Consider the following 27,390-nt stretch of genomic DNA (forward strand, 5'->3'; position numbering starts at 1 on the left):
CATATCTGCAGCACGATATTAGATCACTTATGTTCAGATATGTCTGAAGCTAAAGGAAGTGAAAAGGTTTTTACTACAAAAGGTTAGTGAAAATAACTGAGCTCAGACACACTATGATGCAAAGTCATGTGTGGGTCGCAGTTCTTTTCCTGTTTAGTTTCTGAATATTTAAACACGTTAGGTGATTGTGCAAACACGCAGCTTCCTCATTACAAAGCACTCCTAGCTCAACTTGTTGCACCCCTGCATGTTAAATAAGTAAACACATCCATAGTGAAAGAGCAAATTAATGGACCTTTTTTTTTTTTTCACCTGGCTGCACAAAGGCCACATGGCAGATAAAAAACCACAAACCATAAGACTGTTGATCGTCATTTCAGTTTCCTGCTGCTATTTGATAAAAAAATGTGGCGAAATCTAACAGATGTTTTTTAACGTATTCAAATATTTGTAGGGAATCTGCACCTCTGCACTCATATTTCTAAGAGAAAGTTCTAAGTTAGGGTTGCAGCTAAGTTATTACTACAACCAAATCACTGCTTTTATTTTGGTACATTTTATCACGTCTGTTCTCTGGTCATTGAGAGAAACTTAAACATTTCAATACAGGAGCTGCTATTAAGGCTCATACAGTGGGGAAAATAAGTGATCCCCTACTGATTTTTTGAGTTTGCTTGATTAGAAAGATATGAAGGGCCTAAAAAATTATTTCATAGGTTTATTCTTATGTATAGAAAGAGAATATCAACCACAAATCCAGAGAAAGCATACATACAAATGATAAAAATTTAGTTGCATTGATCATATAAAAGAAACCTGTCCCAGAATGTATCTTCAAGTTAAAACTCACCACTATGGGCAAGACCAAAGCGCTATCAAAGGACATCAGGGACACAATTCTAGACCTGCCCAAGGCTGGAATGGGCTTCGAGACCATCAGCATGAAGCTTGGTGAGAAGGAGACAACTGTTGGAGCAATTATTCACAAATGGAATGGAATAGAACCATCAATCACCCTCACCCTGGATGCTATGCTATGGAGCTCCATGCAAGATTTAGCCTCATGGGGTTAGGGTGATCATGACAAAAGTGAGGGATCAGCCCAGAACTACACAGGCGCATCTTGTGAATGATCTCAAGGCAGCTGGGACCACAACCATCAAACAAACCATTGGTAACAATACGCTGCCATGGTTCCTGCCTGAAGACTGAAAATGGGTCGTTGATGGCCCGTTGATGGCTCTTTCAGCATGACAATAACCCAAAACATACAGTCAAGGTAATAAAGGCGTGGCTCAAGAAGAAGCATATTAAGGTGTGGCCCAGTCAGCTTCCACACCATAATCTCATAGAAAATCCACTCCAAGATGCCGAGTGACAATCCCGTAACAAAGTACAAGAAACTCAATTCAATTTGATTTAATTTAATTTTAGTTATATAGCACTTTTTAAATTTAACATTGTCACAAAGCAGCTTTACACAAGCAAAGAAACTATGGACGTTTATGATTCTTACACAGTGAATGTGTAAGAATCATAATAATCAGATTGTCCCTGATGAGCAAGCTGAGGGCGACGGTGGCAAGGAAAACTCCCTGAGAAGGCAACAGGAAGAAACCTTGAGAGGAACCAGACTCAACAGGGAACCCATCCTCATATGGGTGATTACATGCTATGTGTTTGGCAGCAGGCAGTTCAGTATAATAGTTAATGTCTTTAAGTTAATATGGAGTCCAGTTATTGGAGGTTCTGGTTCCATTTCAATTCCAGTCCTTGACATTTTGTGACAAGGGTTTCTCCACCAAGTAGTAAGCCATGTTTTGCTTGGGGATCAAGTACTTATTTTACTCACTGAAATACAACTCAATTGATATCATTTGTATCATGTGTTTTTTAGTTGATATTCTTTCTCTATGCATTAGAATAAACCTATGAAAAAAATTCTAGACCCTTGATTTCTTTTTAAGTAAGCAAACTACAGTAATTATTTTTCCCCACTGTAGGAGAAATGTCAATGTGGGTGTCACAGTTTCGGTCTTGGTTTCAGAACCTTTATAGGCCTATTAATAATCTTCTTGAAACTGGCCAATAACATTTCAGGAAATTGTGGAAATGTTCAAGATAATGTCTTCAAATGTCTCATTGCAGATCAAAATCCAAAGACATCGTTTTGACGGCCATAGAAAACAGAAATTATTCACAAACTATACAATTCTGACAGATTTGTTTCTTTCAAAACTGTTTTAAATGATTGTCAAAATTGCTGATCATTATGTTTTTTGTAGACAAACTAATTGACTGATTGATCCGTTGTTTTACTTTAGCTACTCGTCAGTTTAAGATGTTAATAATTTCTTTTGAGATTGTGATCCACATTTTACTGGAACTCAATCTGATGTCAGTGTACATTGAGACCAGCAGCGACTATTCACAATAAATCACCTAAAACCTAAACCTCTGCTGATGGATGAATCAACTTGTTTCAGCTCAACAACAGTCAATTCTTCATGTTTCAAGCTAAAACACGCCTTCCACTCCTTCCAGCTTCCAGGTTCTGTTTAAAATCACGTCACACTGGAGAAAGTGGGAGAGAATTGTCAATTATCTGATTCTGAAAATAGTTGCCAATTGATTTTCTGTTTATGGTCAATTTAACGAACGGCTGCAGCTGTGATAGCACACTGATCACTGATAACACAAACCTGAAGTAACCAGCAGTGTATTCAATGAGGACAGACTGTTAGTGACTTTTTTCATGTACCAAGGACTAAACACCAGCAATATAATAAATCACACTGAAATGTTACGATTAGGATCAGTGAGCTTTTTCTTTAACCACTTACATAACTCTGACTAGCCTGATAAAAACGGCACACTTTGTTTTTGTTTTGCAGTAACAAGAGACAGAGTCACAGACTCTGGGTAAGAGAATAATTCTTCTGCTATAAATTCATATTTTAAACATACTCTAACATGTGATTGGAAAAATATGGATGTATCACAGCGAATGGTGATTTGTGGGGCTTTCACCTTCTCCTGCAGAGGAGTTTTCTGTGGTTGAAGTATAAAGGAGAAAAACAACAGCTGCAGCAGCAGCTCAGGGCTGTGAGAAATTAGTTTCTTGCAAGTTGATAATATAGTGTTTCGATAAGTGATCTCTCTTAAGCACTAAATGAACCAAACTCACAAAAGACTTACATTATGCTTCAATACAGCAGCAGCTAGTCGAGAGATTTCTACCAATTCTAAATTAACCCAACAAAAATTAACCATTTTAGGAAAAAAAACAAACAAACAAAAAAACGGCAACCCGTCTCCAAAAAGTTGGTACAGAACCATATTCACCCGGTGCAGCATCCCCTACTTTAACAACAGTCTAAACGTCTGGGGTTTAGAGGTCCGGGAGCCCAGTGTTTGTTGTCTGATATAAGAGTCTAACTGCTCAACGGGCCTGTGTCTTCTGGACTGCACGTAGACCAGTTCAGCACCTGGACTTGATGAAGACATGCTGTAGTCATAGATGCAGTTTGCGGTTTAACGTCACCCTGCTGAAATATTCAAGCTCTTCTCTGTAAAAAACGTCATCTGAATGGGAGCGTGTGCTGCTTTAAAACCTGACTGGATCCCTCAGCACTGATGGTTCCTTACAGATGCTGCTCAGGTGCTGTCTGAAGACATCGAAGAACACAGCGCCCCAACTTCTTCTGGAATTAGAGTTCTATTCATCTCACAAGGTCTCAGGAGTGATCATTAAGTATTAAGTTTTAATATCTATAAACTACTGAAGCAAATTGGAGTCACATGAGTAGTTCTGTTTATGGCACTATCTTGGCATGAAAAACAGAAGTGATGCATGTCCATATGATTGTAAAGGCCACTTGAGTCATATTTGGGTTTGGTAATATCGGGTTATATGTTATAATAAAACATAAATAAAACTGACTTGACAGTCAGTGAACGCTCTGTGTCTGTGGATCCTTTTGTCTGGAACATGAAATCAAACACACCTCTTCATGCATGTGAAAGCCAATACGGTTCATGTTGCTGCTACTGCGTGAACAAACCTGCAGCTTTACTTTCACTGTGTTCTAAGAGGAAGTGTAAGAAGCCCCAGGCCTGTTGATGTGTTTTCATTTGTCAGCTTTCCCCCCACAAAGAAATGGAGGCAGATCTTTTCTTAATCCTGTCTGATGATATTTCAGTAAACTGGACATTTGTCACTCGGCAGTACTAGAACTGTTGCAGAAAATTTCTCATTCTTGAGCTCTTTACAGTATGTGACCTAGTTGATAATTCGGTTCTCTGTCAGGAGCCAGGGAGCTGCCATTTTGGATCCTGATTCACAGTTTCAGTGAGCAGAGAAATAATAACATGTCCACAGGCCAAAGTGACTTAAACCAGTTCTTTCTCTGATGGAGCCATTCTTCTCAGAAACTGGAAACATCAAGTTTCTCCTAAATTATTCATTTAAAATGAATGAAAGCAAATATGAAACAACAAGATAGAAACTAATCACCGTCTTGTTTCAAATCTGTAAAGTTGCTGCTCGTAAACTGCAGCCGACCGTATTTTACCTAAAGACTCTTTGTCCACAAACCTCAGGACACATTAACAGCAGCTCCCACATCTCTTTCAGTTCAGTTTTCTGGGCTTTAGGTGATTTGGCAAAATATATAATTCAAGTACAAATAAATATTAACAAGTTCTTAAAACTAACTTAACTAAATCTCTTATATTTAAATAAAAATTCCCATTTCAGACGGTAAAAACAAATAACTTTTGCCCTTTTGTTTGTGTTGACAATAAGAAACTACTTAATATCATCAGCCTTGTTTCACTTTCAAGTTCCAGTTTCTAGGTGTCCCCTGAGCCCCACAGTTACACAAAAATGAAAACATTGCACCTACACCATGTGTTTTATGTCATGATCTGGTTTTTACAGCCCTGCACTGAATGAAACGCTGCCTTTTGCTGATACTGAATTCAGCACACAGCCTCTACTCTTCTGTGATCCTCTGCTTGGAGCTTGGGGAGAGAAAAAAAACAAATTACAACAGCGCCACCTGAAACATAATACGCAGCCCTGCAGCTGTCAATTGAGTGTTCATGGTCATGAACAGATTAGAGACGTTCAGAGATAAAAAAAATAAAAAAAAAGACTGATGTCAAATCTTCAATACTAATGACCGAACAACACGACCTGTCCACACTGTGGACCTGTGGACAGAACTGCCAAGCGATCCAATTTGTTTGTGCATCATGTTCACATCTGTGCAAGCAAAAGAAACAACTGGACTGAATGATGGGATGTTCTTTTGATATTAATTAATGCGTATGTGCTCAGCAGTAATTAACACGTGTGGCCCCACGTCACACGCTTCTGGATGCACTGGTGCAACAACCCCGGTGCTGAAAAAACAAATGGCAGCAAATCTGCTCCTTTGGTACCAGTTGACTTTGTGTCTGCGTTGTGTAGCTCATACAATAATGCAGCAATAAAAAGCAGCAGGCTACGTAACACAAGTGTGGCAAAATTAGCATAAAAACCAAGGCTAGTGATTCTTAATCTCTTTGTTATTATCATTTAACCAGGTTACAGTCAGCTTTGGAGAGTAAACTGATTTATTCACTGTTACGCAAACTGGAAATCTGGTTTCTGATTTAACTACATAATAGGGGTCTTTAAATAAGCTTTTTACAGGAGCGCACAAGCAGCCCAATTACCTGCCTTATCCGGTTTCTCCAGGTAATACAATAACTGAAGTGAATATAAATGCAGTCGATGAATAACATCTCCTCACTGTAATGAACCCAGAGTCTGAAGTTAGCTTGGTCATCTGTTCTATAAACCTCCAGAAACTGTAACAAACACACGAATGAGATGGAGTGCTGCACTTCTCCACTACAGACTGTGAGAAAACCAGATGTACAGACAGTTCATTTGTAGTTTTAAGGTTAGTAACACTGAGGTCAGTGGTGATTCCGGAGGAGATACAACCAATATTAAATGTAACTGCTAAGGTTTTATTTCAAGTGTACGATTGTGTTTAAATTAGAGAAAGAAAAATACTGGTAAGACTTTTACCGTCGTTGTACGGTGTGACGTAGCTGCCGTTATGATGTTTTAAGTTATTAAACTGACTAATTTTCTAACACACTGATTCATCGTCTCAGCTCGTGCAGCGTAGCTGATTTAATTAATTAAAATAAAGCAGTGCGCCTATCGTCCACTCAGAGTAAGGCTGGCTCTGCAGCTGCTATGCATTTACTCATGATAAATAAAAACAGTGCCCCCCCCCGCACCCCTTCCTTACTGCACCAGAAACGCTCTGTGGAGGAATCCGTTTCTAGAGCTCGTCTAAAACAACCTGTCGTTCCTGTTCGTCCTGCAGCTGCTGCACCTATATATTCTCAAATTCTCACTCCTGTGATGATCATTCACAACCCCACCCCACCCAGCACACCCTCCCCCACGCAAGCCAATACCCATAAGCCCTCCCCCCACCCCTGTAGTCCTGCAGGCCAGCTGCAGCAGGCCTGGGATCAATTTTTAGAAAGATAGTGAATAAATGTCACAGTGCAAAATATACACACGAGCAACACACAGAGTCAAATAACGACATTAACATCTTTACGATTTAAAAACAGCAACCATGACTCAACACGCAGAGACAAAATATTAAATTACGTCACACAGACGCACTATGGCCCTCTGGGAAAACTGTACGACACCAAAACTAAACAACATGGAGCCAGATAAGCTTTGTGAATCCCAACAGCAACATGATATTTATATTAAAGGAATATGATGGAGATGATTAGACATGGTCAAACATGTTGCTGCTATAAAAGCATTAATGTTATAATTATTACAATGATGCACAGAGAACAACACAGGTAACATCAAAGACACAAAGCAACATTACTACAACATTTAAAAACACACTTATTTGTATTTTACTGAGCTCCACATCAAGATATTACAAATATATGTATATACTGTTAAAGAAGATAAAATATCAACATGCAACAAATGAGTCACATAGCTGCTGTAAACTATTCATGCAGTAATTATGGAAAGAAATACTTTAATCAAATTAACTTTTACTTAAAGGTGCCGTGTGTAAGAGCTAGCTGCTGTGTAAGTGAAGCCCCCGCTCCTCCATTTCCAAACATGCACTGGAACCCTGAACTTCTTCACACACCACCTGGAGGAGCTGTATGTGAGGATAGTTGACTCCGACAGGACTCCATCAGCTCCCTACACTAAAAAGTAATGTCCAATTGAGTCCATGTATCCCACAACAACGATGTTTTAAAATTCATTATTGAAAACAGCTAAAGCCTCAGAAAGCCCACAGTGGCCATGAGGTGCCAAGCTTACATCTACAACTGCATCAAGTAACAATATTTCTATTGAAGAGGATCAGCTGACACACAGGTGGAACTTCAGGTATCCAAAAAGACAAAATCCATAAATGCAGACATGGATCGCAGCCTTTTAGTAATTAATTCAGTCACAAAATGTGATCTGATCTTCATCTAGGTCACGAGTATAATAATTGCAAGCTGGCCAGGCCCTGATGCAGCAAAGCAGGTCCAAGTCATGATGTGTCCTCCACCATACTTTACAGCTGGGATAATGTTTTCTTGATGATATGCCATTACCTTTTATTATTTAGTGCTCTGTGTCCTGCCATAGACACCTTGCTAGTTCAATGTTTTACCTACTGTAGACTAATGAACATAGATGTTAGCCAGTTCCAGTGATGCCTTCAAACTTTGTCTGTCTCTCTGGTTGTTTCTTTACCTCATTAATGAGTGTTTGTTGTGCTCTTGGGGTCATTTAGACTGGTCGCCCACTTCTTGGTAGAGTAGCCACAGTCCCAAAGTGTCTCCATTGGTAGATTGTTGAACTGTAGACTGGTGAATTTCTAAAATCTTTGACATGACTTTGTAACCCTTTCCAGCTTTATGTAAATCAACAATTCTTGATCATAGATCCTCTGAAAGCTCCTTTTGGTGAGGCATGACGCAAATAAGCGTATTCTTCTCGTGCGGAGCAAGCAGTTTTTATGTCAGTCGAAGTGGCTCTAGTCCACACCTTCAAACCATGGTGACACCTGACTCCAATTAGCCGTTTTTGAAGTGTTTATTTAAAGCACAGGCAATCACCATACTGAACACACACATACACGAACTACACCCCACTCTGACATACACCTCTATTCTACACCCAATGGACAACTTCTGTGTGCAATAACTGCAATGTGCAATATAAACGGTAAATGGTCTGCACTTATATAGCGCTTTTCTACCAAGTTTGTACTCAAAGCACTTTACACTGCGTCTCATTTCCCCCTTTCACACACCGATGGCAGAGCTGCTATGCAGCTGACCTGACTCACCGGGGGCAACGTGGGGTTCAGTATGTTGCCCAAGGACACTCTTGCATGTGACGTAGCAGCTGGGAATCAAACCACCAATCCTGTGATTGGCAGTCAACTGCTCTACCTATTGAGCCACAGCCACCCCAATAAAGGCTTCTGATTCTGATTAGAGGGTTCACATACTTTTTCAGCTTGCACTATGAGGTTTTTATAGTTGTTCTCTGTAAAAGACATGAAAGATCAGAATTGTTTTGTGTTATTATTTTAGGCACATTATATTTGTTAATATTCTTGACTTAGATGAAGATCAGATCTCATTATGGCAAATTAATGCAGAAAACTGAACATAATATATAACACATTTCAGTAGATAATAGTTTTTTTGTCATATTACACTTACTTCATGTTACTATATACCTTCTACTTTCACTATAACTTTTTTATAAGATACTATAGTTATAATACTGATGTAGAGCTGATGCTGATACTGATGTAATTATTTAACAGATATGTATGAAAAGAATTAAATCATTAAAAAAATGCATTATTGGGATCCACAGATACATTATAGTTATTACTATATTTCAAGAAAATAATACCACATAGCAAAAAGGTCTTGAATTTATTTAAGGATCATTATTATTATTATTATTATTATTATTATTATTATTATTATTATTATTGTTTTTCGAGCACTATATTACAGAAACTTAATATTAGGAATATTAAAATATGTATCTAAATAAGATAAAATCACAAATATTAATTTACATACAGGACAGATAGCGTAGTATTTTTTATATAATAAGATAATTTACGATAACTGACACATTTTTACAGATGTTGTACAGATTCTTAGGCTTGATACAATATGTAAAGAAAAACAATATTTACTATTACTGCAAAATATGAGCCATTTGTTGAATAGTAATTTTATATTTTAGGAATACAAATTTGAAGACAGATTATTAAACATGAAGAAAAGTTATAGTGAAAGTAGAAGGTTTATAGTACCATGAAGTAAGTGTAATGTGTTATATATTATTATGTATATAATAATATCTATTTATATATAGAAAAGTAGCTGCAGTGAACATTACGTACTATGTGAATATTATACAAAGATGGAATCAGTTCACCTCTGAACTCTAGTTGAATGACAGGAAGACTAAATACTGCAGTGAAGAAACACAAAGCCTCTTCTGGGCTAAAACCAGAAACATGCATGTGCAACATGTGCACTACATGTTTACTGATGATAAAGTGTTGACACCTGATGCTGTGTCTATAAAGAGATCAGTTCATCAACTATCAACACACACACACACACACACACACACACACACACACACACACACACACACACACACACACACACACACACACACACACACACACACACACACACACACACACACACACACACACACACACACACACACACACACACACACACACACACACACTTTTAGTCAAAACTGAGTTTTATACTGAAAAATTCCAACAACAACGAGACATGAAGCCGCTGAACGGCTCACACTGACACACATCCACATGTTTCTGTCCAAACCGGACACCGGTTTACTTTTTGCTTAAAAATGTGTTTTACCAAATCTGAAAAAGTTTCCAAGTCCATTGATTAATCAGTGATTCCTCCGAGTGCTCGATGGGAACCTAATAAAGTAAGTGGCGAGCTGTGCACACATATGTTCATTATAGTGGTAAATGGGCCCAGGCAGCGAGTGCAGGGTGGGATAACCAGAGATTTTCTGCCCTTTATTATTAGTTTCTCTCTTTCTTTCTTTCTCAGGCCTGGGGGAGGGCCAGCTGAAGCTGTGCTCCAGCCTAGTGGTGGAAACGAGGCAGGAAAATAAAAGCCACAATATAATGTGAGCAGAGAGGCAGCCCTCTGTCTAAAATGTGAACACACATAAGAATTTAAGATGGAAACCCTTAATCTGCACCCTGCCTACGTCAGTTCTCGTGATATTTGTGGTAATATTGCAGTGAGATTTTTTATTTTTTTTTAAACACAGTTTTCAGTAGGAAGAGAGGAGACGAGCCAAAAATAAAAACCCTCCGACGAATATTAGAAATAAAACGTCTCCTGCTTTGCACAATAAAAAGGAAATGAAGGAATAAATAAGGCACAGCTCACATAGTGACCTTGGCTGTATCCTGTTATTGAAGATCACAAGTTCACCACTGGGGAAAAGAGAAAATGGATATTTAACCTGAGATATGAGGAAAATGTGCAGGAATATTAAATATCCACACATGCGGGCTTGTGTCCGAATTAATGAGTGCTGCTGCTTTCTGTGAGTTTCCAGGATCCGTACAAAGACCAGGATCCGTACAAAGACCAGATCCAGTCCACAAAGTGCTCACTACGGGAAAACATTCCTCCTTAAACTGCAGCAATTACACCGGAGACAAAATGTCGGGGAGGATTTGATCATAATATCAATATGCTTCCTATTAGAAGCCCGAACCCTGCTGCTCCACCTAGTCTGGTGCCTGTCGAAGACATTTCAGCCTCTAATATCACGAAGCTGCAAATTCATTCACGACAAACGACGACGCAGCGATTCGGTGTCGTTCAAAAGTTTTCCGATATTTTCCGCCACGACAATTTATTTGATTTGGCTGAAATGTGTCTGTAGCCGTGGGTGGGGGTTGGTAGCCGGAGGAGAAGCGGAGACTGTCGACACGACACACAAAGAAATTAATGATTAACACGGCCAAAAGAGCAGAAATATTAAAGTGCCGTTTCACCGCTGGCTCTCCGAGACCACACGGGGCGACGGCGTCGGTGTCTCCGCCGAGCGGTTCCCCGAAAAGCCCCGTGTCTGCGGGGAAACGTGCCCCTCCGGAGGGAGAAAAGTTGCGCCCGGCTGAATAAAGTTGTAATTGCAGTCAGCGCAACTCTCGGAGCTCGACTCGGCTGGATGTGGGAAAACAATCAAGACACTGGGTCCGAGGAACCGGGACGAACCGCGACGGTGGTCTTCAGGTGGCCGCGACGCCCCGACACGGTTCTCCCCGTCAACAGGTCGCCGCGGCGCCGGCTTTAGGAGGCACAACACGGCATTTATTGGCAAATGATATCGGCGTTACCTGTAGTGCATTGTGCTCCATTGCAGTCCTGCATTCCCTGTGTGAGGCCCCTCTCCGGTTACACCGCCGGGACTCGCCGACACACAAACAAACGCACCAGCGAAAAAATAAAAGCCTTTTTTTTTTTTTTTTTTTTTTTTAGTGGGACTGGGACAGCATCGAGGTGAGGTCAAAGTTTCTCACAGAGTCCAAAAACTTCACGCTAAAGTCACAGACAGACGCCAGTTGGAGCATCTTTAGCCTCGGAGCCGTGACGTACTTCCGCCTGACACGGAACAGGAGGGCGGGGTTTACGTACGAGCTCAGTACTACAGTAGAAGTACACAACGTCACCGCATTCCAGTAGTACTACTAAGTATCACAAGTAAAAATAATCTGATTAAAGTCAAAGAAACTAGAGGCAGTAGATGAAGTAGAACACTGAAACAGGTTCAATGTAATAAAGTACACCTGAGTATTTACTAATACCTGTCCAAGGAGTACTTCACCTTGTCTTTTACCTGAGTGAACACTAGAACCAATATTAAATACTAAATTAGTATTAGTAAGTAACACTAGTACCAACAATTAGGTGGTACAAGCTGACTGCTGTTGGTGGAGGCTGTTTTACTTCAGTAAAAGTATCAGTACCACAGTGTAGAAATACTCTAATGTTACAAGGAAGTAAAAGTGGATTCAACCTAACAGAAGTACTACAAGTAGAGTTGGTTTTACTGGCTAAGAAAAGTGTAATCCTCACCATTTAAGAATATTAAGACCCAAAATACAAACATAGATTTCAAAATAAAGTAAAAACATGTCTTCAAATCCAGTCAGCAGCAGAAGAATGAATCAGCTATTGTACTACAGTAAAAGTATCATTACTACAGTGTACAAATACAAAGAAACCCCAGTTAGTACATAGTGGAGTTATTATTCTTTGTACTTGTCTCTGATACATAGTAAAGTACAGCAGTGCTTCCCACCACTGTTTGTGTTTCTGGTACAGTATCAGTACTGCAGTATAAAAATACTCCGTTATAAGTATTATAATAGTACAAAAGCATTATTAGCATAATTTTTCCTTTCACTCAGTCGCTGTGTCCTGCTGCTTATATTGTCAGTAAAGTACAGTGAAGTCATTTTAATGTCTTACCAGAACAAAAGGCAAAGCAGCACATTTTCCATCTCCTTCTTTTTGGTCTCGTTTCATCCTTTTTTCCAGTTTTTTAGTCCGTTTCACCTCGTTCAGTCATTTCGTTTCTTCTCTGATGAGCTTTTTGTTTGTGTCGACAACAGATTCTAGCAAAAGTCAGAACTGACTGAGGAAAATGAAGCACAGTGGAACATTAAAACCTCTGAGCACCATGTTTGGTTTATTGTTCCTCTTAATATTCTTTAACTATACAATAAAAACGTTGATTTCACTTTAGTTTGTCTGTGCTCTAGCTTCTATTCAGAACTAATAAAAAAAGAAATAGTCATTTCCTCTAAAACCAGTCGTCTCCTTCCCCACACACTATCAGTCTATTTAATCTATTTATTTAATGCTTGCTTTCCATCTATTTTCTTTTACATTTTTTTGCCTATTTTTGTCTCATTGTGGTTATTGTGATTTTTTTTACTTTATGTAGTTTAAATATTTGTCCCTCTTGGTCATTTAGGTTCATTTTGCTTCTATTTGTGATGTTTGCTTTTGTCTCTTTGTACTTGTTTTTATGTATTTGTTGTTCATTTTCTCTCGTTGTGGTTATTATTTGTCTTTTCATCAGTGCAGTTTAATGAAATACGAAGAGTCAGGCCGAGGGCCTCAAATGTTGATAGCTGCTAAACAGAAGGGACTTTCAGTAAAGTGTTGTCCACACGTGTCCTCAGTGTATCACTGGGGCTATGAATGAGCTGCTGTTGTGACCTTTCTCCAGCAGAGGGACGAAGCACCCATCATGAGACTCCAGAATGACTTTTGTCTTTTTTAATCATCTTAGTGGATTTTTAGTAATGAGGGGTTTTTGCTGAAGGGAAGCTGATCTAAAAATTATGTAAAAATAAAGGCAGAGGTGAGTAAAAAGCAAAGTATTGATGAATAAAATAGCAAAGAAACCATCTGTCTGATCACATGTTGACCAATGATTTTTTTTTCACCAGTTTGATAAAACATGATTTTATAGGAAACAAACTGTTCCTTTTGCAGCTATTATCCCAACTCCAACAAGTGATATATGGGCTGGAAAGAAAGAAAGAAATGTCTCTGTGTTGAATCAGAGAAATGGGAAATCTGAAGAAGAGCTGAATAAAACTGAAGACAAATGTCAATTGACATTTCCTAGATGTACAGTATTGTTCTCTTTATTTCTTTTGCTTTCAATTTATACAATAGGATTTCATGTCTCCCAGAGGTTTGTCTCATGTAAACTATTTAAATCTTCTTCCCCTTTTGAACACTGTATGATCAGTGGGGAGAGAATCAAAGCATTAATCAATATTGTTCTCATATGGAGCTGGAGAAGCTCGAGGCTTCCATCCGCTAATAACCAGGCTGCACCAGCTCTGATTTGTCCTTCGTCCTCCGAGCTGCAGCAGCAGAGCCTTTCCTGCTGTGCCGTCATCCTGCAGTGAACCAAGGCAGTATTACACCTTTATAAATAATTTCATTTGTTTTCATTAGTAGCCAAGTGTCTTCACACTTTCAGTTACACACACAATATATATATATACACACACAATATATATATATATATATATATATATATATATATATATATATATATACTAGTTTAGCTCTAAGTTTTCTGCACACACACCTGCTGTGTTGCTGAGTAGTAATACGTATTTAATGTTCTGCAGTTGAGGACAGTAATAGCCTCAATTTACTGGGAGATGTGAGGACATGTCCCCCTGACTTATCCGCTCAGTCTAGCTGAGACATCTAAAGTCCTGAGTTTTGTCTCTCAGGCTACATAGGCTTGACTACTTTACCCCATGTCTTGGAAGAAATATACATGCAGCCTGATGGGCACTACTCAGGGCATAGAAACTTCCAGTTTTAGGTAAAAGTAGTTTAAAAGATGGTGTTAGATCAATTATTGTCTAACATCTTCTTCTGACTATATTATTTAAAAATCAAAAATCTAAATAAATAATTACAATTAATTCCATTTTTAATTTTAAATTTTTAAATTAAATCACAAATGTCCAACTGTGTCATCATTGATAAATAAGTCACACAAACTTCTTCTACAAACGACTTTTATTTTTCATCAGAAATGAGAGAGACTTAATAAAACTAAAGCACTAGTAGTTTTCCAGTATGTTTCCATTAGTTTTTTGTACAGCTATTTAAAGCCTGACTGAATTCAGCCTCAGAAAAAGGTTAACACTGAAGGTGAACAGAGCAGAGTCGCCTCTACTTCGTCCCACCTGAATGGGAATCAGTCCAAGCTGGTCTCGGCTCAGCTGTGCTCTCACTTTATTGCTACTATTAGCATGCTAACACGGAGAAGTAACCACTGAATACCTATCATTGATAAGCAAACACATTTAGTAGGAAAAGTAACTGCAGGTAGATTACACTTGATAACGTGCACTTACAACAATGAAAGACAGAAACAGGTTGATGTTGAACCATCAGTAAATAAATTCACATCTTTGTTTTCCACCTTCTATTCTGATCTGGCACTACAACAGCCATTGGTCCCAGCAGTTTGTTAAAGACAGTGAAAGATAGCGGAGTTTTTTCATACACAGTGACTTCAAGTGCATGTAAAAGGTATATGGTACAGGGGAAGCTCAGGGGGAGATAATCTTAGGTACATGTAATTATTCTGAAAAACTGTAATATCTCAGCTTCCACTGAGAAACTCTCAGACAGGACATGTCATTCATTTACATGTGTTCATGTGTTCTGGACAGGTCGCCAGTCCAGTCCAGTCCAGTCCATCACAGGGCAGAGAAACTTTCAAACGCACATTTACACCTACAGGCAATTTAGAGTCACCAATTAACCTAACATACATGTCTTTGGTGGGAGGAAGTGGGAGTACCCGGAGATAACCCACGCAGACACGGGGAGAACATGCAAACTCCGACCCGTGGATTTGATTTGAACCAGGGTCCTTCGTGCTGTGAGGCGACAGTGCTGACGGTACTAAACCACTACACCACCGTGCCGCCACTGTAACAATCTGGCAGGACAAATGTGAAGTAAATATGACTTGTGGTTGCGGTTTAAGAACAGAGACTCTAATGCATGTGTTGAAATGAGCTTTTGTTTCACTCGGAATCGAAGTGCACTGAACAACAATGTACTAATAACACAGAAAAATTACTTTAACACAGTGGAAATGAAATATTTTGGTGTTTTGTGTGAGAATGCGTTGATGATTCCATGCCCTTTATTTTTATGTTTCACACTTATTTCGTAGATTAGGATTAAAAATGCGGAATGATTCAGTGGTGGTAGAAGTATTCAAAACTTAGCAGAAATACTACAGTTTTAGTATTACCTGCTTTATGTAGTTGTGAATAGTTTATTTGCTCTGTATGTAAAGAACATGTAACGTAGTTACTGCAAAGTATCTATAATAAAAACATTAGTCTGACAGGAAGTACTGTGCATAGTGTGTACTTTCAATTCATGTATATTTTCTACTTTTAGAGACTTAGTTACTTTTAAATGGAGGAAGAAGTAAAAGTTACATCTTTTGCCAACAGTACATTAAAAAAACCATCATGTCTAAAATCTTCATTTGCACAATGATCATGGCCTTTAAGTCATGTTAAATACTTTTATTTGTGTAAAAAAAATACTTCTACACTATGGTATTGCTACTTTTCACAAGATATAAAATCAGAGTACTTCTTGTTGACAAAAAAATTAGCAAATGCAGCTGTGCGAAAATATTTCAGGCTTAAAAAGCAGATTCAGGCTTTGTGTTTGTGAGTTAAACTCACAAAGTGCTGTGGATCATCTGCTCTGCTCTTATTTATCTTCCTCCTCCTCCTCACTGTCCTCCAACAGACGGGACTGCAGAGCCAACCGCTGAGACACGGCCGTTACCATGGCAGCGCCCTTCCCGCTGCCGTCCTCCGAGACCAGGAAGGTGATGTCACAGTCGGGAGCGAGGAGGCGCACCGTGGCCTGGAGCTTCTTACTGAAACTACAGAAGTGGAGCCAGAAAATATATATTTCAGGACACAGTGTGGTCATCGCTCTCTAAAAATAACGTTGTTGAGTGGGCTTTGATCTGTTGTTACTAGAAGCGCAAATGCAGCTGGAGTCTGTCTCAGCAGCTACAGGTGTTTGAAGAAGAACGGGACACCAGATTAGTGCCCATGTCACTCCCTCAACAAATCGTCCTGTTCTGCATACAGAGGTACGGAGGCCCCGGCAGGCGGACGCAATGCAACTTAATGAAACGCACAAAAACAAACTTTTGACTTCACTAACGAAAAGGTTTATAGAAGGCTAATACAGAAAACTCAACTAAATGTTCCATCAGAAAGTTAAAACTTACATTTTAGCTCATTTTAGAACAGCTTCGTGAGTGACCAGAGCCACAACAAGCATGTCCCAGCCATCACTGAGTCCCATAACAAATGAAACCAACATCATGTCAAAAACTAATTATTCTTACTCGTAGAATTTTAGATAGATATGGATGTTATGGATGTGTTTTTTTTTTCTTAAAAAATAAAACTAGTTTGTTCTAAATAACTGAAGGAATAAACGCCCTTTCCATGTTGCTTTTTCAGCTGTGTATGTTTCTATAGAAACATTCCTGGTAATTAACAACTAAATGCCAGATATGTTTCAGGGAATTATAAAACACATTTCCAGGAAATGATCTAGAAAATATTTCATAGTTGTTGTTGTTTAGTGTTGAAAACACTAAAATGGTCAAAAATGAACCATTAGCTTCCTTATGACCCTTAAAGAGGAGCGGTACCAGTATGTCTTCATTCCCACTTACTAAGGATGTTTTCTGTAGACTGTCCCGTCCACCCCCACTGTGGTCTTAAGGTGGTCCAGCCCGCGGTTCACACGGATGCGGTTGGCCACGGTTGCCAGGGCAGCGGCGCAGAGATGAGCAGAGCGAGAAGAGATGGTGTCACAGACCAGATGAACCACGTGGACGTCAACCTGATCCCATTTCAGACCCAACTCAGTCAGAATATTCTGGGTGTTTTCCACACCTGAGTCCGTCCTGAACCAGAGACACAGACGGGAAATCAAAATATCAGAGGGCAGCTTTGATTTCTCAGTGCTGTAACCTGTATTTGCCAAAAATATTGGGAGAATTACTCATTTATTCCCATGGTTTTCTTCCACTGTATCGACATTCAGGTAACAACAGGTTAAAGCTTTTCACGTGTCAGTTCTACATATGTCAGCTGAATTTTACAGTTTCAGGTTTTTGTAAATCACAGAATCTGAATATCAGGTCCTTCTGAAGTGATAATAAAACAAAAGACGCTCACTCCTCGATATCAGAGATGAACTTTGTTTCAAATCTGCCTGCGCTCAGCAGCGCCTCCGATGTTTGTCCTTTAAACAGCAGCTCGTCCTGTGTCAGCCTCACCAGCAGCAGTCGGACGATTTCTCCCAGATACATGCCGCTGATCATCTTCTCGAAGCTACAGGAGAAAAACCAGAACATTAATAAACAGGAGAAACTTATCACATAGTCTGTCAGCCTGTTTGTGTTTACCTGTTGCAGTCAGATTACATGTGAATTAAGATGTTTGTAGAAACCTCCCTATACCTGGACTAACTGCTTCTTGGATAGGTGGAGCATCAGAGTTTACAGAAAGCCACTCACCTGTGTCAGTCACTCTTGAAAAAGACACCAGCTGCCCACATGTCAGTGCGTCACTTTCTAATAGTCTGGGCTGTGTCGAGGTGAGGTACGTTTGTGCTGTTTGTTCCTTTGATAATAATTCATTCTACTTCAGCGTATGGGGGTTGAGAAATGTCTTATTTTTTAGCATGTTTGGTGAAGTTATGTTTGAAGGAACTGTGTTTAATTGAATATCTCATGTTACTCTCTCTATTCTCCTATTTAAGGAATGGTTCATAATTATCTTAAGATATCAGTCCATTCTTTAACACTAAACATTTTCCAATGTCCACTAACCAAAACTAAATGTATCATACAAATACTGATCACACAACTTATGAGCCACATGTACATAAAATACATAAGGTTTGTTCATTCTACTGTTGTTTTCTAATTATCATCCATTCGACGTTTGCTTTTATTACAAATGAGTGTGTGAAATCTAAACATTTATAAAACTTCTTTTAACATTTGCTTTTACCACCAAAACACAGTTATTATGAAGAAATACGAAAGACTGGAGGAGATTTTTGTGTATTATGAATGGTTTTCAGCCGGCACCAAGGTTTCGGGTTTCACTTTGAAATGTGGCCAGGAGTAAAGCAGGAATTGAACCACCAACCCTGGAGTTGTAGATGACTGCAATACCAACAGATCCACAGTCGCCCAAACATCAACTAATTAGTTGTTTTTCTCCATGTCGTATCACAATAAATAGCGAATGACCAAGTTAAACGATACAAATGACCATGAAATACGTACATGTGGACTCCAGGGTTGATGGAAGTCTTGTCCACCACCACGTCGAACTCAGTCTGGATGTCTTTCAGGGAGCCATCGTCTCCGAAGCCTCCCCACTCTGTGTTGATGCACATCCTCCCCTCCTCGCCCTCCACACGCTCCACGTTCTTCATCTCCTCCATGTAGCAGGCGTTGGTTCCCGTGCCTGTAGAGGGGACGGTTCTTTTAGCTAATGGACTCAGCTGAGATCTAAGTCCACAGTCCAACTGGAAAATGTTGGATAGTTTTGATCGGTTTAATGTTGTTAAATCGATCACAGATTGAAATATGTTATATGTTTATACCTTAGCCTAGCATCTAGTCTGTACAGTATTTGACATGTGGAAGTTGATGATTGAAGAGTAATCACATACTGGTCCTACTTAGTAACCACACAGTGCTATACTCTTTCTGCATCTCTTCACACTTAAGCTGTCTCTGTGAGGTTCTTTCATTTGGGTTCTCTGTGTGGTCATTTGTAGTTTTGCACCTCTCTTTTGCCTTGTTATTTGTTGTCATGTCTTGTTGTTGTCATGTTACTTCAGTGGTCACTTCATACTGAGATTTTGGGGTCGGTGCCCACAGGACCCTTCATCCATCACACTAACAAACTAGTTAGGTGGGATTGTCTGACTTTGGCCCAGACACTATCTACAGTATTTACCATGAAGCAAAGTCAGTAGAGTCAAAGTCATGTCACGAGTATCAGGAAGTCAGAAGTTCTGTGCTCATTAACATGTATTGTTACCGATGATCATGCCGATCTCACAGCTCTGGTCCTTGTAGCCGCAGCTCATCATTGTGCCCACCGTGTCATTCACCATAGCGACTGAGCCTAAATCGTAGTCCTGCAGAGAGAGAGATACAGAAGCATGTTTATGTCCTGTATTTATAATGTGAATACAGCGCAACCTGCACACCCATACACACATTATCCTACGTCCATCTCAATAAGAGAAAGTGTCAGTGTTATCTCTGTGCATAGGTTTGAGCAAAAGGAGAACATAATGGGTTTCAGAAATATCAGAGCAGAAAGAAATGACATGTCATTATTAATATTGTGGTATTTACTTCAAGATATTTTATGCAACACAACAACTAATGCACAATTTTTTCTGACCCCTCTCTTGTGAATGGCCTCTCTCAGTAACTTCACCACGTCTTTTCCCTCCACTCCAGAGCAGTTGAAGCCTTTGGTCCAGCGAATCAGGAAACTCTGCACACAGAGAAGACCGAAGACTAAATCTCTGCATGTTAAAAGTTCTACAAATAAAAACAAGATTTGCACATTGCCACCACCATGAAATATATGCAGTGTTTAGGTGACTGTGGGAAACTACGGTGCTTGGTCAAAGCAGTTTATCAAAATGGAGGAATGTCTAGTGCTGTAAGTCCTTATCAAATTAATAAAAGCTTTAGATTCTTTACTGCTTCCTCCTCAGCTGATCGAAGGGTTTCTAAAAGTGAAGATGTGTGTGTGTGTGTGTGTGTGTGTGTGTGTGTGTGTGTGTGACCTTGTCAATTTCTTTCTGTTCGCATGGGAAGGAGAAGGTGAAGCCCAGAGGAAGAATTTGTTCTTTCAGATTCTGACACTCGAGGAAATCACCAAGACAGGAGGCAATGTGGCTGAACAACTGGTCAGAGAGAAAGACAAAGACAGACAACACGTGACAGTTCTTCATTTGTAGTAGTAAACTACTTTATACTGTAATGTTTATTTTGGCTCAGCTGGAGGTTATGTGGCGTCCTAGGTTAACCAGTACCACAAAAAGGAACCGACATCACCAGAATATGAATAAAGTGTGAAATATAATATGAAACCTGATACTACAGGTAAATCAAACCAGCAGAGATATTCTGGGTGAACTGACAACGATCATAGAACTTTAAATATTAAAGAAGGTCTGCTCTTAAGTAGTGCAGGATCACTGCAGTGATCTCAGTGAATGAGAAATGACTAATGACACAGTGACACTTTAGATCCTGTATTAAATAAAACAACCCAAATTATCCATAAATCAGGCTGAAAAATAAAATGTCTTTAAATGATAAAATAAAAAATCTGCTCCTGTAAATGTTGATGAAATTCTTCCTCCCGACTTTCAAATTATGGTGCTCCTAGACTAAACATAACCTTACTCTTCTGTTACCTGTTCTCCAGTTCCCAACATGATTTCCTGTGGGATGGTGCAGATCTGACTGTCCATCTTCAGCATTTTCTGCTCCTCCTCCAATACTCGGACGTGAAGCACACGGAAGTTTGTCCCACCAAGATCCAAGGCCAGGAAGTCGCCTTTCTCTGCCGGGAGGAACAGCACACCAGTTCATTTGAATCAAACCCACAGCAGAGAACAAACCGGGAGGAAACTGGTCACTGAAACAAATACACTAACCTAATACGCTAACCTCTGTCATTTTAATATCTTTCAATTATTTTGCTTCTTTTATGCCTTAAAATGTCCGATCAGTACTGTTGATGCGATTTTTCTGTGATCAGACGTGTGCAGTGTCTGAAGGTACTCGTTTCAGCCTTCAGAGATTAAATATAACATTACTTAATAAGTTAACATCAGAGCTGCTTACAGACTTATACGTATCGTCACATTTCAATTAAAAGCTATAAATAAATAATTGAAAATTATAATACGTAACATACATAATCATTAGATAACTGGTCGATCTCGGTGTGAGCACCTAGTTTTAAAGGTCAGTCAGCACATCATCTGCTAATACAGGATCCTGTATTTACGTTATTGATTAGTCCCGGCTTCTAATTTAAAGTGGAAGTAACAGATAAATGTAGTTACCCGTCCCGTCCGGTGTGGCCCTGACGAAGGAGGGCAGCATTTTAACGGGCGCCCTGTGATGTGTGTGTTTCCCCAAACCTCGGATCATGTCCTCCTCCAGCCGAGCAGAAACCTCCTGCAGCTTCTCGAGAGACAGATGGAAACGCTCCAGGTGCTTCTGCACCTGCAAACAGTAACACAGAGATTTACAGTAGAGGAGAGTGTGTTTTATTTTAAATTAAACTGTGCAAAACCATGAACAGATTTGTACAGAGTGAATCATCGAGCTGATCACCTTTTTATTTAAAGGCAAACAGACGTCTACTCTAGTGTACAACACATTTACACACCAATAAAAATGCAATAATATAGCATTTCACATCTTTATCCACAAGGTGACAGCATTTCCTACAACTCTGCAGCTCACAGCTTAAGTGAGAATAAAAATGTGTTAATAAATAAATGGAAAATGAACATATCGATTTGTTTTACAGTGCAACAATGGAAACACGTGAAAGTCAAATTTAAAATCCTGCTTCTTGCCAATAACAAACTACTTTTTCAGGTAAAAGCGTATGTTAAATAAATAAACACCCTGAAAGCTGTGGAGCAGCTTTTCTCCCCGTTTTTCATAAATATTCAGTATTTACGCTCTGACTTTACATGTTATGTTATCCCATCCCATCCATTTAACAGCTTCAAACTGTCTATGTGATAGTTTCCTCTCAGACTAATGCTTTACTACCAGGATCAGGATCAGAATCAGGATCGCTGTCTGGATGTTTGCAGACACTACAGTTAGGTGTGAAGATGATTCTTTGTCTGTTTCAGGACTTGTAGTAATTTTTCAGAGGTGCGCTTGCTCGTTTTCTCTCTGCAACATGCTTTTAGTCTGACTTTGTTCTCCTTTGTCTTCTTTCAGGATCTCATGTGAGGTGTGACTGACGTGAATAATCCATCGTGACACAGATCTGGTAAAAAGCCTTTTTATCACAGTAAATTACTGCAGCCAACAAAGATTCATGAGAAGTGAACTCAGTGAAAGGAAAAACTGCTTACAATAAGAATAGTTACGTTCTCATATGTTCCCCAAATCCCAATACTGCTGTGGTTTCATGGATCATTTAGAAGAGACATGTGGTCCTACATATAACAAAATCGGATCTGGAAATGGTTCATTAAGGACAACAAAAATAAGCCCAAGTACCTGAAGCTGATAAGAGATATAATGAACGACTAAACAGGGTATCAAAACATTTACCTGCAAAAAGTCAGATTTTCAAAACTCAGCAAATTAATTATCAATGTTAATCTCTATCGATACTTTTATTTTCATTTTGATCAAGTTCAAATCAGAGAAAGGACACCAGAGTAACAGTCTAACAGTTGTCTGTATGTTCTTGTGAACACTGTAAGTACTGTTAGGACTGCCAATAGCTAAAACGCCACACTTTGAATAGTTTCTGCAATAAAGAAGCACGACGGCTCAAAGTAAAACGGTTCCTCTGTTCAGCTGTAGTCACCTCTGATTTTCTTTATCACAGCGGTTCACGCATGTTGGTGACTTGTTTCCACCCGTCAGAGTAGTGAAATCTTTCTTCACTTCCTCCAACTTCTTACATTTCGAAAGTTGCTGTTGTTTCCCTGCAATAATGTTGACACTTTCTCCAAAAAACATGAAACTTAACCAGCGTGTTGGGAAACCAGCACCACTGACTCAGTGTTTGGTTAAAGGTTATAGCTCAAAAACTCCTGCAGGAGGTTTAGTGTTGGGTGTGACGCCTCCATCTGGCCTGCTGACGTTATCTTAACTATGGTAAAATTTAGGAAATAAAATCCTGATTCATGTTATTATTATTATTAATCTGTCACTGAACCGTCTGCATGGATCTGACTAAACTCTGATGTCCTAATCTGAGAAACCCATCATTTCTTCCTAGATGGTGTAAGAGGACTTAATTACCAGAAAGTTATGAATGTCCAGAAATGGCTGACAGTCCCAGAAACGGTGTAACGCCCTCTGATCTGCCTGTAGCACATTAGTCTAATAAATGATAAGGGACAAGTACTGCAATATGCAGCCAGTGGATTTTATTCATTTAGATATTTTAAAATGTTTTGGCTGTTTCTATTAGAGCCAACACATGACTGGTCCCAATCTACATTTGAGAGTTTTAAACCCACGAATCCCTCTTCTAGTCAGTTTGTATTTAGTTCTATGTCTTTTCGGTTCTACGCTGTTCTTTTGGTTCTTTGAGAGCTTCTGTACTCTCAGGTTCTCCAAGAGTCTCGTGGTGCAGGTGACTCGTACCTTGGCGAGCGTGTCCGGAGGGATGGCGTCCTCATTCATTTTGGCCTTCTTTAAAATCCGTGTGCTGTTCTCCACGTTAGTCACTGTGTTATTTATCTGCACAGAGAAGGTTAAAGGCTCAGTTCAACCAACTTACAAAAGATAAAGTCACACAAAGCTGCTTCTTACTTCTACCACATGTAGGCAAATATCCATCCCTTCAAAATCACCCTACACTGCACTAATTCAACATTTGACCTGGTGACAGATGCTAATGTTCACCTCGTTATGTTAGCATGCTAACATAATTTAAAGCTTTTTAGTTTTTATAGGGACTTTTACTAATACACTTAAGTATTGGATAAATTTTTTAAATTCCACTAGACAAAACCTTGAGCTAAATACTAACGTTAGTGTGCTAACACATTAATGTTAAACACATTACAGTATGTCCACCATGTGAGGTTAGCATGCTAGCATGCAACCATTTGAAGCTGCGGGTTATTTCATTAGTTGTGCAGCTATTCTTTTATAAACACCAACAACAACAGAGCCAAACTGCTAGCATGGCTAAAAAGAAAGAACATCATCACAACTGTAGCTAATAAAAGACAAAACAGAGCTAAATACACTGCACATGTAGTTTGTGGTGAGCTGCTAACAAACTCACACATTTGCCAAAATGACTTCATCAGCATTCAACCAGTAAAATATATTCAGCTAAATACTCATTTTCATGACAGAGACAGGCTTCGTCAGCTTTAAGCTCATATATATAATAGTCCATATATATTTTATATATAAAAATCAAACATCAGCATGTCACTGTGAACTGATATTAGCATTTAGCTCAAGAAAAAAATGAGTTACTCAGCAAGACTGAAGTTCAATTTACAATAATGTGTGTAAAATATAAAATTTAGTGGCTTAAATTACTCTAGTTGAATGCATCAAAGTAAAAAAGGTAAATGTGAAGGGAAAAAATGGATTTTGAAAAGCTCAGTCGAAATTATGACCACCTGAAAAGATTTCATTGAATTTCTGCTAGTTTTTCTTCAATGCACAGGTAACGTGTTAAAATGAGTTCCCTATGGTATGGAGATACAGACACGGCCACTCTAATCTCTGGTCTGTTTTTCTGACCATTTGAATTTATTTAACCTTTAGAGAAATGACAGTTTCGCAAAATGGGAACAAACCTATGATCATGTGGTTTTACAGTGATAAATGCTCATTTCAAGCCTGCAAACAGGAAGGTGCAGCAAGACCCGAAGAAGGAACTTATCGCACTCGTGAATGCTGTCCATCATCATCATCATCATCATCATCATGAAACCTCAACTTATCAAACAGTTTACACAAATATGAAGAAGAAGAAACTGTAACCACAACAAATATCAAGTGAGTCTAACATTTAGAGGAAGTTGTTATCTGGGAAACTGCTGCGTCAGACGACCTCACTGTCAAACATGCCTCATATCAGGGAGGTTTAAGAGTTCATGATTAGTGAAGACAGCTGCTTCCACCTCGGATCATCACTGAGTGACTGAACGGGAGATAGTAAAAATCAAACTGTGGATTCTGTACTGCAGCCATCGAAGATCGGCTCTTAACCTCTGTAGCTGACTCACACAAGTATCAATCTGAAGCTTTATGTCTTAACAACTTCGAGAAAAACAGAAGTTGTGATTTCAAGCTGAGGACAACACTGTTTATGTGTCATTTGTGCGAGTTGGTCCTTTAAGGTTTAAACCCTGTGGCTCCTTTAAATCCACCTGTTGAAACTGATGTAACCAATAAAAGACAAAGGTGATCCAACTACTCCCTCACCACACAGGAGATTTCACAGAAGCCACTGATCCGCTGACTAGGAATGCCACCATTCTTGAATTAAAACCTGCAGTACTCACCTTTTTACCTAGATACAGTTGTATTTAAGCCACGCCCCGTCAGTCACACCTGACAATGGGACCTAATGTACTAAATTTTACTGCACCTAGCAGATGTTGTCTGACTAATTTCACTTTAATCAATATAGAAAAGTTTAGAAAACCTTCTTGTTCCTGTCGCCCGAAGAAAAGACGTCAGTTGATTCACGACAAAATATCTGAGATGTTCAAACCCAGCAGGACAACATGACAGCTCCGTGTGAATTGCCATGAGTATGGCAGCCGAGCTTAAATCTACGGTCCACGGGTCTCTCTGGGGTCCTTTAAATATGACGCCGCTGTTTCACCTCAAAAGAATCAGTGACATCCCCGTTTCCTTTACAAAAACATCAGGAACAGAGCCAAAGTCTGGTTCTAAGGAGCTTTGGCCCCATGTTCACGGAGAATGTGGGGAAACACATGAACTGACTACTTCTTTTTAAACAGTTCAGGATAAAGATTGAAAAACTTTTGTAAGTAACTCACCTTCAGCTTCCTGTGCGCGCAGGACTCAACTCCTTTAAGGAGACGAGGAGCGTGTGGCAGCTCACACGGGGCAGGTCACACCCTGTTCATGCTGCAGGACTAATGTTGTAACAGGACGAGATGCTCGGTTTTATTTTCACAGCTGATATGACCTAAGAAACCAGACAAGCTCTCCTGAGCCTCACCTTGTACAGGTGTCCGTCTGCGCGTAAAGACGCACGAAGAGCGAAAAATCGGGTCCACATCCAAACACGCTGAATTAAAAAGTTCTTAAACGATATTATTTGGGGCGTTAATTAGGTCTTAGAACCCACATATTTAATTTGCTGAATTGTGTGGAAACTCAAAGTAAATTAAATCCTGCGGATAGACAGAAACCAGATGAGCGGAGCCTGTTGAAGAAACGCGTTGATGCTCATACTGTCAGACTCACCTGTTAAACTAACATTTGTGAGTCAATAGATAAATACAGACAACGCTGTTTTCAGGCACAGACAAAAAGGGGAGCAGCATGAAAAAAAAAAGACTGAGGAAAGGTTTTCACATGCTGACGTTATTATATTTGCTGCTACAAAACTAATTCACAAGTACAGTGACACTCGTGTGAAAGACACAATTGTTCCTTCTTCTATCTAATAGACAGTTACTTAAAAAGTTAAGCTACTTAAAATGCGTTGATGCTTTTTCACAATAAATGCTCACCTATATAGGACCTTTAATGTGAAAATTCTGGAGGCTGTACGGTTTCATTAACAGGATTTATTCTAGGGAACAACTGAAGAGAATGAACTTACTGAG

At 39.3% G+C, this 27,390-nt stretch overlaps 2 protein-coding genes across 4 annotated transcripts in view; both read right to left on the bottom strand.

Annotated features, from left to right (window-relative positions):
- zgc:77151 (ARID_ARID5 domain-containing protein) overlaps window positions 1–11,762 on the bottom strand; it is a 32,660-nt gene extending 20,898 nt beyond the window's left edge. Inside the window, exon 1 of the mRNA XM_026371068.1 lies at window positions 11,508–11,762. Within this exon, the coding sequence (XP_026226853.1) occupies window positions 11,508–11,528 (21 nt within the window). The 5' untranslated portion in view covers window positions 11,529–11,762. The remainder of the gene's footprint in view (window positions 1–11,507) is intronic.
- A 2,084-nt stretch (window positions 11,763–13,846) lies between these two features.
- LOC113169992 (hexokinase-2-like) lies at window positions 13,847–26,734 on the bottom strand. 3 transcript variants are annotated; one of them, XM_026371826.1, is made up of 12 exons: window positions 26,593–26,734; window positions 24,200–24,295; window positions 21,910–22,072; window positions 21,253–21,401; window positions 20,617–20,736; window positions 20,223–20,318; window positions 19,851–19,950; window positions 19,085–19,268; window positions 17,964–18,119; window positions 17,456–17,689; window positions 16,437–16,642; window positions 13,847–14,093 (listed from the first exon to the last, which is right to left on the bottom strand). In XM_026371826.1, exons 2-11 carry the CDS (start codon window positions 24,236–24,238, stop codon window positions 16,465–16,467), a joined length of 1,419 nt encoding a protein of 472 aa, XP_026227611.1. In that variant the 5' UTR covers window positions 24,239–24,295; window positions 26,593–26,734; the 3' UTR covers window positions 13,847–14,093; window positions 16,437–16,464. The 3 variants fall into 3 exon arrangements, with proteins under 3 accessions (XP_026227611.1, XP_026227610.1, XP_026227613.1); XM_026371825.1 differs by lacking the exon at window positions 13,847–14,093 and having other exon boundaries at window positions 14,753–16,642; XM_026371828.1 differs by lacking the exons at window positions 13,847–14,093; window positions 26,593–26,734 and adding an exon at window positions 26,232–26,379 and having other exon boundaries at window positions 14,753–16,642.
- Window positions 26,735–27,390: the final 656 nt, after the last annotated feature.

Source organism: Anabas testudineus, chromosome 14 (assembly GCF_900324465.2).
Source record: "Anabas testudineus chromosome 14, fAnaTes1.2, whole genome shotgun sequence".
Taxonomy (NCBI): Eukaryota; Metazoa; Chordata; class Actinopteri; order Anabantiformes; family Anabantidae; genus Anabas; species Anabas testudineus.